At 41.7% G+C, this 15223-nt stretch overlaps 3 protein-coding genes across 4 annotated transcripts; 2 read left to right on the top strand and 1 right to left on the bottom strand.

Moving 5' to 3' along the window:
- The first annotated feature begins 3732 nt into the window (after positions 1–3732).
- LOC308101876 (uncharacterized protein) lies at positions 3733–6476 on the top strand. Of its 2 annotated transcripts, none has more exons than XM_080451392.1 (5): positions 3733–3888; positions 3992–4090; positions 4748–4956; positions 5204–5267; positions 6203–6476. In XM_080451392.1, the coding sequence occupies exons 2-5, from the start codon at positions 3992–3994 to the stop codon at positions 6239–6241; spliced, it is 411 nt and encodes a 136-aa protein (XP_080307518.1). In that variant the 5' UTR covers positions 3733–3888; the 3' UTR covers positions 6242–6476. The 2 variants fall into 2 exon arrangements, with proteins under 2 accessions (XP_080307518.1, XP_080307517.1); XM_080451391.1 differs by having other exon boundaries at positions 3734–3888; positions 4748–4980.
- Positions 6477–6493: 17 nt separating this feature from the next.
- phf23b (PHD finger protein 23b) lies at positions 6494–11757 on the bottom strand. Its single transcript, XM_080451389.1, has 5 exons — positions 11159–11757; positions 9498–9529; positions 9282–9374; positions 8538–9168; positions 6494–8377 (listed from the first exon to the last, which is right to left on the bottom strand). Exons 1-5 carry the CDS (start codon positions 11184–11186, stop codon positions 8184–8186), a joined length of 978 nt encoding a protein of 325 aa, XP_080307515.1. The 5' UTR covers positions 11187–11757; the 3' UTR covers positions 6494–8183.
- A 190-nt stretch (positions 11758–11947) lies between these two features.
- Positions 11948–15111, top strand: elp5 (elongator acetyltransferase complex subunit 5). Its single transcript, XM_080451390.1, has 8 exons — positions 11948–12250; positions 12351–12411; positions 12493–12573; positions 12672–12883; positions 13165–13340; positions 13453–13548; positions 13643–13743; positions 13963–15111. The coding sequence occupies exons 1-8, from the start codon at positions 12196–12198 to the stop codon at positions 14069–14071; spliced, it is 891 nt and encodes a 296-aa protein (XP_080307516.1). The 5' UTR covers positions 11948–12195; the 3' UTR covers positions 14072–15111.
- Positions 15112–15223: the final 112 nt, after the last annotated feature.

The following is a 15223-nucleotide window of genomic DNA, read 5'->3' as shown; positions in this document are numbered from 1 at the left end:
ACTTTTTTTTTAATTGTATGTAACGAATAAAGGTTGATTGATTGATTGATTGATTGATTGATTGATTGATTGAAGGATGGCTCCTATGGTGCACTGTGTGGTTATAGTAGGCGGCGCATTGCGTGTCACTCCCTGTTTCTCTCTTCCTGTTTCCTGTCATTCTACACTGTAGGCTACTATCCAATAAAGGTAGAAAAGCCCCAAAAAAATCATAAAAAATGATGGCTGGAGTAGGAGCAACATCTAAACACCTCTACTGGATCTACTCTCTGTAGACACTTTTAGGATGTTTAGGGCTGCACAGTTAACCACTTTATTGGAGTTCCGTCGGGGTCTATAGTTGGTCTATACTACCATTTCCCCCTCTACAGAACACCAAATATCTTATTGTACAACCTTACAGCATTGTGAGCTTTTAGATCTACTCGTTTCTGCGAATGTTTGCCCCAGAATAGGGACACTATGGGTCATCTTCTTAAAATAATGACCTTTCAGAAAACAGAAAAAACTGAACCGAAACAAACTATATGATATTTCTTAATAATTTCACCCAAAAAGTTGATAACAATATATGACTATTGACATAGCCTATAAAACACTGACAGTTATGCAACATAAGAGGATTAACTGACTTACAAGACAATGTGACTTAGGCCAAAAGACATTGGCCCAAGGCCAAGTCACATTGTCTTTGACTTAGGCAAAATAAAATGGCCTAGGTCACATTCTTGACATTGGACATTATAGCCTACTACTGGGGAAGGAACAGCATGATCTTTTCAATAAAGATTTAGGCAATTTTACCAGAGGTGGCTAGTGTCATGAAGAGCTGATTTAGGCAGAAATATCATTATCATAAGGTCTCTGGAGAAAAGAATGATAACTAATGAAATCCATGAACCATGCTATGATTTATAGCCAACATTGACACGGTTATTCAGTTAAGTTCAGTAATTTTAGACTTTAGAGAAAGTGAGGGGGGGAGCTAAATCTAAAGCCATTAATGGGGAAATGGTCTATGTTTATGACTGAAACTGTAGGGTAGGCTATTGTATATAGACAATGATTGATACAAAAAAGAATGTATATATATATATATATCAATATAATATCAAGCAAAATCAGGGGGTGGCGGCTTGCGACCATGACAGGATGTGTAGAGCAGTCAACACTGTTCCCTTTTGAGGAGGAAGTCTGTTATCCAGAGCAGTGGTTCTCAACCTTTTCAGGCCGTGACCCCCCAAAATAATCATATTTGAACTGGGGACCCCTCCCACCCTGATGATAAGCACTTGGAATGTAGGAGCATTACATTTTCAGTTCCACAGATAAATATTGTGAAAATGGCCGATCTACAAGCTCTACAAGCTCTACTATTTTCTCTCTTTCTTTTCTCTCTTTCTTATATTATTTATAATATAAGAATATATCTATACATATCTAGATATATACAATTTGGCCAATGTTTGATCAGTTTTTATTGTATAGTTTGTTGATTATTTTTGATGCAGTAATGGTCTTTTTCTTTTTGAGGTATTAAAAAAGTCTTAAAAGTCCTTAAATTGTCACTTCACTGTCATCTGGGGACCCCCCCAAAATCACGTGAGGAATCAGGTTGAGAACCACTGAGGAGAGAACCACCTGGAGCTCTTGCACCTGGAGCTCTTTTATCGTAATAATATTTGTCTGGTTCATTTTTAGGGTGCTTTTCCTTAATCTTATATATCCAAGTGGGACAGTAATTGTGGAGGGCACAGTGTCAGACCCTGCTGGGTCTATATTTGGTACCTTGTGCAATGTAGGATACTTATAGTGCCGAGAGCTGGGGCGGGGAATGGGGGAGGTCATTCTGTGCACACACACTTGCACACCCACTCTGAATTGGTAGCCCGTATACAGTACGTGTGTGTGAGGCGGTGATAACCCCTGGGTCTACCCCTCACGCATGCACACACACACACACACGCGTGCGCACACACGTGTGTACACATATACACACACGTGTGCCCGCGTGCGCGTACACATACACACACACACACACACACACACACACACACACACACACACACACACACACACACACACACACACACACACACACACACACACACACACACACACGTTCCTAATGAGCAGGCCTCTCATAATGAAGGTAATCAGTGATATTTATCTGGTCTCTCCCCATGCTGACATACTGCAAGGCGGAGTCTTTCAGAGCCCAGGAAGAACACACCAGTCTTGCCTTGGTTTATTTAGACATGACTGATCTATCAGCACCAACTCTATGCTTGGTGAGTCCAGCTGATCCCAAAATAGAAATAATTAGGACAGGGCGGGAAAAGAGGAAAAGTGAAAACGTGTCTGAATGCACATACACTCCAAGAGGACCCCCAGCCCTATCTCCCCTCTCCATCAATCCCTTTGTTTTGTGCTGAGTGCATCAGGGAGGGAGGGCTTGTGTGTGATTTCAACTAGACGGCGATCCGCTGGTGAAATTGGGCGAAGCGAGAGATCAGGTTGTCCAGATTGCCACACACACAGCATCAATCATCATGATTCTATTGTTTGTCTGTCTGTCTGTTTTTTCTTTAATGGGACAGTCTTTTAAGCTCAAAAAGCACAAAATATTCCTATTTTGTGTGACATGTCATAGTCCTGATGAGAAAGGTTAGCTGAGTTCGAGAGTGTTGAAAAATGATTGATACAGTACATCATAATCATTTGAACATGAATCATTTTCAACAAAAATGGCATTTATCAACTGAGGGAAATACTGGTGTAATAGCAGCAACAGCAGTGAGACACAAAAGCACAAGAGATGTAAAATAGTAATCTGCTGGCCGCATCTGCATTGGATCTCTGAATGAGTGAACATAATATACAATCTATCAATAAATATACATTTACAGTGAATATATGAATTAATGTATGTATCGCCATATGGCTATCACCAGTGAATATATGAAAATATATGTACAGTCTATCACTATATGTATAGGCCTATGGGTGGATATCTGAACAGTGAATATGAGGTTGAATCTATCTATCGATCGATCGATGTGTGTGTGTGTGTGTGTGTGTGTGTGTGTGTGTGTGTGTGTGTGTGTGTGTGTGTGTGTGTGTGTGTGTGTGTGTGTGTGTGTGTGTGTGTGTGTGTGTGTGTGTGTGTGTGTGTGTGTGTGTGTGTGTGTGTGTGTGTGTGTGTGTGTGTGTGTGTAGTGCATTCTCTTCTAAAACAAGCAACCAAGAGTATACCTAGCGCTAAAGTAAAAGTGCAATATATCAGCTACATACTTTCATAAACAGATGAGACAAAGTAGGAAAATCAAATGAGCAAGAGCTAAAACAAATAAGTGTAACGAATAAACAAGATCCAAAAAAATGCAATCACTTCAATAAAAATGTGTGTAAGTATGAGAGTGGACATTTAGAGTTCCATGACAAATGCTGAAAATAATCAGAATGAGATCAAACCAGTTCAAACCAGATGACAAACCCTGACACAACAGCATAACTACAACATCCAATGATGTCCTTATCATGCTCCAATCTGTCCTCATATCTACCGGTGGTGGGTGGGTGTGCACGTGCGTGCACGTAGTGTGTTGTGATGGGATGTTGACAGAAAAAAAGCCATTGGCGCTGCTTGAGAAGCTTTTTGATGGAACCATTAATGCAGGGCCATCATAATTGGCATGTCTGAAGTCATAGTCTCCAGTATACACACCCTTAGCCTAAACAGTCCTTTTGTCACATATATAAACCCACCCCATACCCTTGGCTACAAATACCCACCACACTGGCCATACTTGACAAAGAACTGGAGCCAATATCATCAAGGAATTGCCGACTCAACACTGACTAACTCCAGTAGCTAGTGAATTTAAGGTGAGTGCTTGGCAAAATCTGCTCTTTGAATAATTTCAACTTAGTTTAGTTTAGCATTTATTTATGACTCTTAACCACCTTTTTATCTGTCTGTCTGCACCAGATGTTTTGTTCCAGATGTGTGCTACCTTTCCTGGCTTTTTACCTGTTGCTGGAGGAGATGTCTGCCTTTGTCTTGCCCAACAGACTCAGATCCAAAAGGGTATGATTTTTATACACAAATTACATCTGTACACTTTAAGACTTCTATTATCTTTACTAAGATAACAATCAGTGGTGTAGTGGGAAAAAAAAACTTTACCCGCTTTTTATTTTCAAAATGAAGTTGAATCTCCTTTTGTAGGGATATTTTAAATCTTCATTACAGTACACATCAAAGTAAGCATGCAAGCAGTGTCAAACTGATGTAAGTTATATGGCAATATAAATGAATGCTTTGCTGAAGATAATTACTACAGCCTATTGGTAGTCATTTTCCAAATGAGGATCGTTTACTTATGTTCATCTGTGCCTAACCTTATGCACCTTTATGTTTAACCTCATGTACATAGTGTACAGCTGGTATAGATATCTTTTGATTTGCCTATCCCTGACATGTTTCTATTTACTGTTTGATGTTTTTTCTCCTTGCTCTCCCTGAACCCCCCCCCCCCCCCCTTCTTTTCCTTTTTCTGTTTGTGAAAACAACATAAACAATAATTTCATCCAATTCTTTACAACTGCAAACCTGTGATGTGACAATAAAGTTGATTCTGATGTCTCACAGCTTTATTACCGGGTTGATTCTCCCCGTAATTTATTCAAATGAATAATGTCTTCCTACCATTTGATAATTGTTGTGCCTTACTTCTGGTCTTAGGATGCGACCTGGCTGGACCAAGAGTTCTTTCCCAGTCTGCCTGATCGCACTGAGCCGGGAGATCTCTCACTGGGGGACGCAATGGACACAGGCCGCAATCTGGGGGGTCACCATTCCCAGTCTGCCATCCAGTTCCTCACCCCACTGGAGAACCTGTCTGTGCACCACAACAGCCAGCACCGTCACCACCGTAAAAACACTGAGAAGAGGTGTGGACAGGATGAGCGCAACAAGTAAAATATGAACACATTATTAATGTGGCATTACATTGATGAGAGGAAAACAAAGTTACTTACTCAAACCAGTGTTTCCAAGCACTACAGTATGTGAACTAGAAAGATAGACAGACAGAGTTGATATGTAGATGGAAAATTGCATAATTTGGTGTAGTCCATCATACGACAAATTCAATGCTTCTTACAGCAGTAATAGTTTTCCCCTTCCCTTGCTCTCTAGGAAAAAGATGGCTCCTCTAGATCCCATTGACAGCTCTCTTATGACTAGCCACCGGGGCAGAAAGGTAAGAAAGATCATTGTGAAAACACTTGAGTCACTTAACCTATTGTTTTACACAATACACATGTATCCTTCATGCTGTTGTCGCGTGTTTACTTTTCAAATACATTTTACTTATTTTAACATACAACCCGGTTTCTGTGAGATCAGTGTCTAGCATGGTTAAATATAACTTTTTCCCCCCTCATTTGAACAAGCTAGCGACAGATGTAGGTAACAAATTAAACCCTAGACCAGGGGTAGGCAACCTTAGGCACGGGTGCCAACATTGGCACAGGGGAGCGTGATCACTGGCACAAGTTTTTAAAATATAAAAAGAAATGCAGTCAATTAAACTAAGTCCCGTCACATCTGTATACAAATGACATCCCGCACATAATTCTACATTCATTCAAACTCTGAACTCTGACTGGGGAGGGAGTGGTGAGGTTATTGCTCCTGCTATGTTTATGGGAAATCAATGGAAGTTGTTGGAAATATTTTATAATTAAATATGTTGATATGGCACACCGACTATCAAGAAAATAGAAACATGGCACTTCATGTCAAAAAGGTTGCCCTGCCCTAGACATAGTAAACTGGACCTGAGTTGGCTCTTTACTTGGACCGCTTTTTCCATCTACAGAAATCTCTTCACCAAAAATAGCCGATCTACAGACTCCCAAAGCATCGCAACGCATTGCGAGCTTGTAGATCTGTATTTTTGAGAATGTTCCAGCCAGAATTTGGAAGCTGGGGTTCAAGTAAATGTGTCATGTGGGTCATTCCTTCAAAAGGAAGCCAAGCCAGACATGCAACACGACAATACAATACACCATTTCTAACACCTTTTGGTGTATTAGTTTGATCATTTTTTAAATTCTGTAATATACTGCAATATTGCATGATCCTACAACTCATCTTAAGACTCATCTGTGATTCATGTATAATTTGTTACAGGATGAACCTGATGACCACTTGGAAGAATTCCATAATTAAGGGCATCACTATACAGATTTCCTTTGATTATGCAACTGTTTTCTTAACTCCAATCTGAATTCTGCATGAGTTAATTTGTTAAGATTGTTTATGTATGAACTTCCAAAATGATATACATGTTGAATGTCTCCCTCTAGTGGCTACAATATGACAAACACTCAATGTGTGCTTATATCTGATGTTAAAAAATAACATTTACTTGTCTGTATTTAAATAAAATCGAAAATACAACACACATGTTCCCCAAAAACACTTTTATTTTTCAAGCTACAGTTAAAGAAAACAATATTAGAATGCAGAAAATATAGTATTTGCTTGGCTATTCTCTCTCTTCACTTTCACATATGTACAGTTGTCAAAGAATAGGGTATATACATAGAACTGAAGGAGTGATGGAGAGAGTGCATATGCTATTGGGGACTAAACATAACTCTCCCTCCAGCAAAGGAAAAAGCATGCCACGACTCACGTGGTGTCAACTTATTTTTCTGTACACTACAGTCAACTTCGTTCTCGAACGTGAGACAACCATTTTTGTTATGTCCATTCTTCTGATTTGGGAGAATCTTCTCCCACTTCTCAGAAAGCTAAGAATAAAAAAAAAAAAAGGAAAATAGAAAAACGAAAATATTTTACAACCATTCATGCACCAGTCTCCTCTAAGCCACTTCTACATGGTAAAGCATTGGCCCAGCTTTCATTTTATAACAAAACTATCACATCTCGCTCCCAAATCAGATGCCTTTCAATAATGAAAAACAAAACAGAAAATACACATGAAAAAGAGAAAAAAAAAAAAAAGGTGCCAATGTTCCAATTAAAGGTCGATGATGAATGGCAACCAATAACTGATAAAACCAGACAGGGAGAAACATTAAGCGCTGAGATACAAATGCACATAAGTTACATGCTAGCTTAAATACAGCTTACATCAGTTGTAGCCAATAGGCTTTGTGCAAAACTAGTCCCATGTTTTCATAAGGTAGCATACCCATTTCTTGTTCCGGTTCTCATAGCTTTGTTGATTGGCCTGGCAGCACAATTGGACAGAAAACACATTTGACTCCATGTGTTTCTGGTTCAAAATTAAGCTTTGGGAAAATGAACTGGAACATTAAACGGTTAAGTCACCTTACGGAAACCCAGTACTACAGCTGCACAGTGCCCATTATATCCCATAACATCCAAATGTGCAGAGGGCCAAGTAATTTAGGTTCACAATTAAAAAGTGCACTATTGTCATAGTGTGCAATTTCAAATTTAGATCCAGTTTGTGTGCAGTTTTAAAGCAGATTTGATCTGTAACTTTTTCTGTAATTCTTTTTTTAAACAAGAGCTTTTGGGGGATCCCAAAACAAATGAAAAACAAAATGAGCTGTTGATCTAGTACTAATAGATACATCACAACAAAAACAAAAGGAGTGACTTTTTCCTTCTCTGCAGATATACATTTTGTGTGTGGTCGCATTCCAGCGATTACATGTACAAACTAAATGTGCCTGTCCCTTGATAAAATTTTTAATATCAATTTTCTTTGGAGCAATTTAAGAATAAAGGTAGCGATCAATATCATGACTTAATAATTATCCATAACTTCACATACACCTTCTGCTGCGAACATCTGAAAACCAATGGGGTGCAAGTTTTTATATGTATGATAAGAGTTCTCTTTTAGCCAATTAACAGTTAAAGGGTTACAAATTAAATGATTCTCCACCACCCGTTTTGTGTCCAGTTCTCAAAGGCAAAAATGTGTCAAAAACAACTGATGGATAAATAAGAATGGTTGTGATTGTCAAAAGAAAACTTACAACTGGCAATACAGTTGCCGTCCGGGTGAGAGTTTAGGCTGTTTTGGCTGTAGGCATTGCCCAAAACAACAGGTGTGGGGGGACAGAAAAACAGGGGAGTGGGGCTTGTCATCCTCCCAATCCCCTTATCTTTAGGGGTCTTTCTTATGTCCTGACCGCCGTACGTCCCTACACTTGTGACAGTAAAATATGTCAGGAACGTTGGACTTCTTAATCTTGGCGCACGACAAGTGCACCCATATGCTGCACTGATTGCACTCGATCATGGGCCGACCTGCAAATGGTTTTCCACAGTAACAGGTGATCAAGTCCCATGAATCGTCACCTGTGTTGGGAGAGGGAAAAAATTATGGATAACAGTTACAGGCTGTTTTGGGCCCATGTCCTCAATGGGTACATATAACACTAGTAAAGAATATAAGGATGATCAAGAGTGTAGATTTGAATGATAGACATACTCTTAAAGCACTGTTTAAGTCGCATACCTGACTCCACCATGATGTCTTCATCTGCGATCCAGGTCTCACCCTCACTCGAGCTCATCTCCGCTTCCCTGGTGGACTCCTCTGCCTGCAACTTCCCCAGCCCCTGTGCACTGTGGGCGGAGACGTCATGCCCCGTCAGCTCCTCCCTGATAGGTCGTACCTCAGTATGTTGGTGGCCTGTCTCTGAGTCTGTCTCGCTTTGAGTAGCTGAGCTCTTGAGCTTCTTGGGTGCTTTTGGCTTTTTGGGGTTTTTGCTACGTTTGATGCGGGCACGCTTCTCGCCCTCGCTGCTCCCGCTATCTCCCACTGCCATGGCCGAGCCCACTGACAACCTTTTGAGTTTTTTGTCCTTCTTGCGCTCTGTCTTAGGGCCAGCTTGGCTGTCGTACAGCGAGTCTTTAAGGCGCATCTTCTCTAGCAGCTGGCTGTCTGAGTGCATACGGCGAATGTTCTTGCCCTTGTTGGCACGGGCCTTGCGGACAAAAGTGTGGATGGTGTGGATGTCCGAGCCTCCATCGCCCCACGTAGCTCCCATGGTGGTGCCACCACCGCCGCCTCCTCCACCACCACCGTCCGCCGACAGTCCTGAACTGTGTGCAGAGCTGGATGACGTTGGAGACCATGAGCTCTCCTACAGAAATGACAATAAAGATTCTTAGTATCCTCCCACAACTTGAGCATGGGGGCAAATGCAAAAGTTCAAATATGCATAGCACTTCACCAAACAGTCTCACAAATAAGTACCTCTTTTGGGCTGGGGATGTAACCAGCATATGCCAGAACAAAGTTGCAGAACTTGTTGAAGTCTTCAACAGTCCTCTTTCTCCTCTCTGGAGGCTACAAAAGCAAATACCGGCTTATTAAAATGAGTACACAGACATGCACATGAAGCTAATGGCTAAACCAATAAAATAATAATAAAATAATTCTTAAAATGAAAAAAAAGGTAAATGTACGTACCAGAGGTTCTGTTTTGCACGTCAATAATGAATCTGCAACAGAGAGAAGACAATTTGCCATGTAAGTCACAAATTAATGTATAGTTTTGTATTTGCAGACAGTAGTGTACAGGCGACGTCGTGCATGCTTGCAACGGGATACGGTGAAAGCCAACGTAGACTAATAGCAGCATTAGCATTAGCCTGCTTATTAACACATTTCAACTAATCCTGGTGCCATGAGGAGAGGTTGTTACTATGTCACCGTCTTAGGGGTCCGGTTCAGTTAGTACGAAAGACAGATCGGATCGATCGACCCATTGTGTCACAGGTGTTTGGAGAAGTGGATTTTCTTAACCAATCCAGCCAGCGAGGTTTACATTAGGGTCGCTAACGATAGCTTATGTCCAGTGGGGATTGGGCCTCACACACACACACACACACACCACCTGTTCAATCATCCAACATAACCACTCATACATAATATCGCATCGTATATTATGCATTATATCAGTGGTTCTCAAAGTGTGGTCCAGCCAGGGACCCTCAGTGTTCCTTGAGGGGGTTCCAAATGGACCCTTACAGAGTCTGTAACTCTGAGAGTGTACAAATGGAAACAAATGGACCCACAAGGGTCCATTTTTACACTCTCAGAGTCATGGGGGTCCTTGAAATTTAAAAGTTTGAGAACCACTGTATTATGTAATGCTACATCGATTCCAGTTGGCATAATAGCCCTTGATGTGTACTTAGCTTGTTAGCAGTTTATGACAAGCAGGCAAGAGGCTAAACCGTTATGTCGACTTACTGACTGAGAGAACGGCAGCAACAAGTTTGGATGAATTTGAACTTCTATCGCTCAAGCTGTGTTGTTGCTGCGTGCAGTATAGTAGTGGAAGTGATAGTGTGTGAAATGATGTTCAGTCCCCTTATCAACTGATCCACTCGGTTAGCATGTTAGCTAAGCTTCCTGGTGGGGTGTATGTATCATTAGCATCATTAGCCAGTGTGGTCAGAAAGAAGCGGCGTTGCAGCCGGATGGAAATCAGTCTTGATGTCAGTGTTTCCACGGTAAACAAACCAGCCATCAAAACACCGGTTCAGAGAGTCACTGGGCGGCGGTGCTTCAACTTAAATGTTAAATTAAGTTGAGGCACCGCCGTCCAGTGAAATCACTCGGCTATTCGTCATTGTAGTTATCATGGCGCGTTAGCTGTCGCGCTTGCTAAATAAAGAGCAGACCTACTAGCCCACCAGCGCGTTGCGAGGCGACGGGTTGATGGCTTGCAGATCTGTTCTTTTTACTTGCTAACCCTGTCCGTCGTTGCGTCGCAGGGTGGGTTACAACCGTCGTTAACGGTGAACCCTACCGCCTGTCACCCTGTCGCGTTATAATCGATATCCGTGACACTTTAACAGTATTTAACGTCACAACATCACGCAGATATATATGTTAACTGTCGTGAATAAGACACGAGCTTTCAACTTTCATGTCCCGCTTCTTCAAAGAAGGGGAAAAGTCATGATGCACGCGAGCTAGCATCGATGCTAACGCAGGGCTTTAGCTTTTAATACCCTGTGTGCAACAACCGGACAGACATGATGACAGCGGGCGGTCCGGTCAACAAAGTCTGAACCCCCCCCTCGGCCACCAGAACCAGTGGGTTACAATAACAACGTTACCTTGATGCTCGGACATTATTTCGAGCATCGTCCCCTCCTCGGAGCCCAGGAGGCCTCGGTGCGTCGGGTCGGTGGCAGCCAGCGGAGCGGCGGTGCTAGCCGCCGAGTAGTAGCCGCGGAGCGGTGCTTCCTCCCCGGCGTGGCCGCTGGTCCTTCACCGCGGGGACGAAAACACTCCTCGGGAGGACGCGGCTCGGACGGACAGAAATGATCCAACTTCACCGAAAAGCACAAATCCTCGACAGCCGAACCCGGCGGGAGGTTAGTGGTTCAGTCCCCCCGTGGATCCTCGATGCAGAAGAAGGGGGCTAATCTGAAAAACGCTGGTCGCCAGGCTGCTAGTTTTTCTCCGTCACCGTCTATTCGTTATTACATAAATAATCTTCGCGATGAAACCAGCTTTTTTTCGCGGGGAGCTGGAGGCGAACTCCTGCTAGAAGACCGCGATCACAACTTTCCCAGAGGTCCGTAAGAGAAACATCTCTACCGTCGACGGTTTGCAGCCGAAGTTTCTGTCTTTTTCGCCATCATATTACGGCAAACAAACGAGTGGAGTAGTTGGACTAAAAATACAATTCCGTACGCTCTTCTTGTCTTGCGCGGCGCGCGCACTGATTGCTGAAGTCTCTCGTGGTTGCCAGCGCGCTGGTTGTATGGTGTCGTGCATGCCGGGTATTGTAGTTTACCACATGAGTGCGTATGGCGGTGTACGAGTGTACTGCAGGCGTTTCCGAACCACATTTCCCGCATGCCATCGCTGCGAAAGAGATCCATGGGATATGAAGTTATTATTCGTGTGCAGGCGTAACTATCATGCTCTGAGGGAGCAATGTTATAGATTTTAAAGACAGGAATGTTGTAGATTTTTTAAATGTACCTTCTTAAGACCTTATCTAATTGATAAACTTGAAAGTTTCGGCGTTCTATTTGTTACCCATAGACTATTCTAGGTTGTCGGTCCTTTATCCAAGGATTTATCGATACAACAACAGAAACATGCTAGCTAGCTAGCTGAAGTTACTTGGACCAGTCTGACCATGTTGCTTGACATGGTGCAAGGAATTGAAGCAGGAGGGTTTATACTAATTCAGGGTAAAATGCTGTTGATGCCTAACAATGTCGCATTATCTGGCTATAACTTAAGAAGCACTGTAATTAAACTTGGTAATGTAAACTTAACTTTAATTCGCAGATTCTGTAAACTACTCTGGTCGACGCCTTCTCAAGAGCTTCATAAAAGCAGCTTTAGACAGGTAGGCAGGGGTAAGGGTTATACTTGATTGATTTGATCACTCATACAAAAAATAGACTATTATTTTGTAATTACTCTTTAGGGCGGAAGTTGTCCATGTCTTGGGCTTTGATGTTAGTGAAGAAGAGCTTAATGATGGATTGAAAGGATCTTCCATTCAAAGGTAACTATGGCCAACAATCTCTTTTAAATGTAGACTATTTGTGGTATAGCTATATCATGATTCCTAACCACTTATTGTTTCTATCACTTTGATTATAGGCTACACTTTCACAATGCATACTTAGACCCACTTGGATGGACTGAACATCCACCTTTCACAGTTCAACAGTTCTCTGCGGAGGAGATTGCCAATCTTGTCAAGCAAACACCAGAGTCAAAGCCAGTGACCCTGGTAATTGACTCTATTTCATGGGTTTTGAGACATCTCAGTCCCTTTGCCATCTGTAAATGTCTTCAGCAACTAAAGAAAGGTAAGTTCTATGCCTGTATTTTATTGCTGCTGTTGTTATTATTAAGATTGTTGGTGTCATATAGTGCATTAACTTTGTTTACTGGATGCTCCAAGCCCTACTCCAAGAAAGCTATCAGACTTAAATGTACACTTACTACATACTTTAGGTCCTTGTGGGGCAAAACAATCAAGGAAAATGAAAAACTGTCTGTAATGTTAAGTTTGTACTCCCCGCTATGTGGTTTCGGGGCTCTTTGCACTGATGGCTTTCTCCATTGATTTGTCGTCTGTTTTCATTAGGGGGAGCTGTGAGAACAGTTATTGGCCTGCTGCACTCAGACCTTCATCAGCATGGCATCGTAGGAAGTGTGGGCCACTTGGCCACTGCAGTCATCACCTTGACTCCTAGGCTCAGAGGACACGAAGCGACCGCAAAAACAACAAGACGCTTAAAGTCAGGGAAGGTTATGCAACATGTAAGATGCCTTTCTTGGGATTATTTTTTGTTATTATTTTTTTTACCACCTACACCGATTTCATAATATTCATAATACATTATTTTGACTGTAGTTTGTTGTCTGTCCATAGGAAGATATCTTCACTATCAAAGATGATCTTACAGTCACAGTACAGAGCAAGCCCAGTCAACCTGGAACCATACAGGCTGATCCTGGTGAACCTGAGGTCCACTGCTTTTTAATACCACACTCGGTTAATCAGAATAAAATTTCAGGGCTAGACATTGAGGGACTTAGCAGTTTGTGTCTCGTTTCCACAGGCGGACCCAGCAGCCAACTTGACCTTCAACCTCCGCTTATCCAACACAGAGCGAGAAGCCAAGGAAAAACTGTCTCTTCCCTTTGTCTTCAGTAGAGAAAAGTGAGTCAGGTTGCCTTTCTTTTTGGGAGCTGTAATCCCGTGTACAGATATCAATTTCCTTTAATCTTCACATTGTACTTTTATCCTGCACCTGGCCTAAAAACTGGTTGGATGTGCATACAGCTACTTTAATGTGTGTCAGGCAGCCTTTCCCTCACAAATGAATGTTACATTTTTGAGGAATTATTCACCTAACTACCCTATCATGTTGTTCAACAGGAAATCAGTTCTCCTTAAATCAGGCCCCGGTTCAGGGCGGATTCTGTATGAGCCTGATGCCAATGACGACTATGACCAGGAGGATCCTGATGATGATCTTGACGTCTAGGCCTAGGGCATAGAAACCCACTGGAGTTAACCTGTTTCATGCCAACCTTGCCATCCAAGGCTAGCTGCAAGCAACTTGGATGCTAAAATACTATCTGGCATCTAGAGTTGCAATACCAAGTTTACCAACCCTTGACAGCCCATTCATTGAAACCGAAAAGTCCTATCTGATTGAATTGAAGTTATTAAACAACGTTAAACTCACCAACATTGCAGCTGTACGGAAAGCCAGGGTTGTCCTCTATGTATCTGTCAAGTTTTTTTTATTTTGTTATGACCTACTTTCTGTCAATAAATTCCCTGCAGGTCATTATTTTTGTTCGAGTTTGGAAGCGCTCGTTGGAAATCACTCGACAGTCCTGCGTTACGTACCACCGTTTCGAAATTGCACATAATGCAGGGGCAGCAGGAAGTTGCATTATTGAACTCTGTCAACTTGCCCCCCCCCCCACCTTAATAGATTTGATTAGATTAAAGGATGCTATTTTGGTTTGGGTTCATTCTGTTTCATTCTTGAGTTCATCACTATCCCTTGAGTAATTTATGCATACAAATGTATCCCCCCCAACTACATACTGCAATTGTGTAATTTATGTACACATACTGTTGAATACATATACGGACCACTATATCTGTATTACGCCCCATCTCATCATTCAGTTGTGGTAAGGTTTTTGACACTGTCCAGTCAATAAAATACAATTGCAGTGTTTAAGATCAAAGGACAGTTTTCTATTCCATTAATATGTATTATAGAAATTGTGAATACAGCACCACCCCACCCCAAATTATTGTCATAGCTAATTATTGCACTGGGATATGATCAGCCTAATGCAGCACAACATCTAGTTTATTGAACCATAACATTATGTTCGGATGTTTATTTGATTGCCACTTTATTTTCACTCCTAACTGTATTGTTTGATCTTTTTAATATAATTATATATACTGTATATAGGCCTACTAGAAGAGATGGTATGTGAGGCGTGTGAGTGAGCATTCTATGCATTTTAGGCTGTAAAAAGTGTTTATAAAGTTCAGTTAAAATACACATGTGTTTTGAGTCATTGCCATTTGCAAGTCAAGATGTTCATGAATATAATAAAGACATTTATGGCCCACATCTGGAACCAACGTGAGAACCACACACCAG

The sequence above is a fragment of the Gymnoscopelus braueri genome (assembly GCF_963280865.1).
Source record: "Gymnoscopelus braueri genome assembly, chromosome: 15".
In the NCBI taxonomy this organism is placed as follows: Eukaryota; Metazoa; Chordata; class Actinopteri; order Myctophiformes; family Myctophidae; genus Gymnoscopelus; species Gymnoscopelus braueri.
The sequence above is the reverse complement of the archived record's forward strand: the minus strand, read 5'-3'. Positions and strand labels throughout refer to the sequence as shown.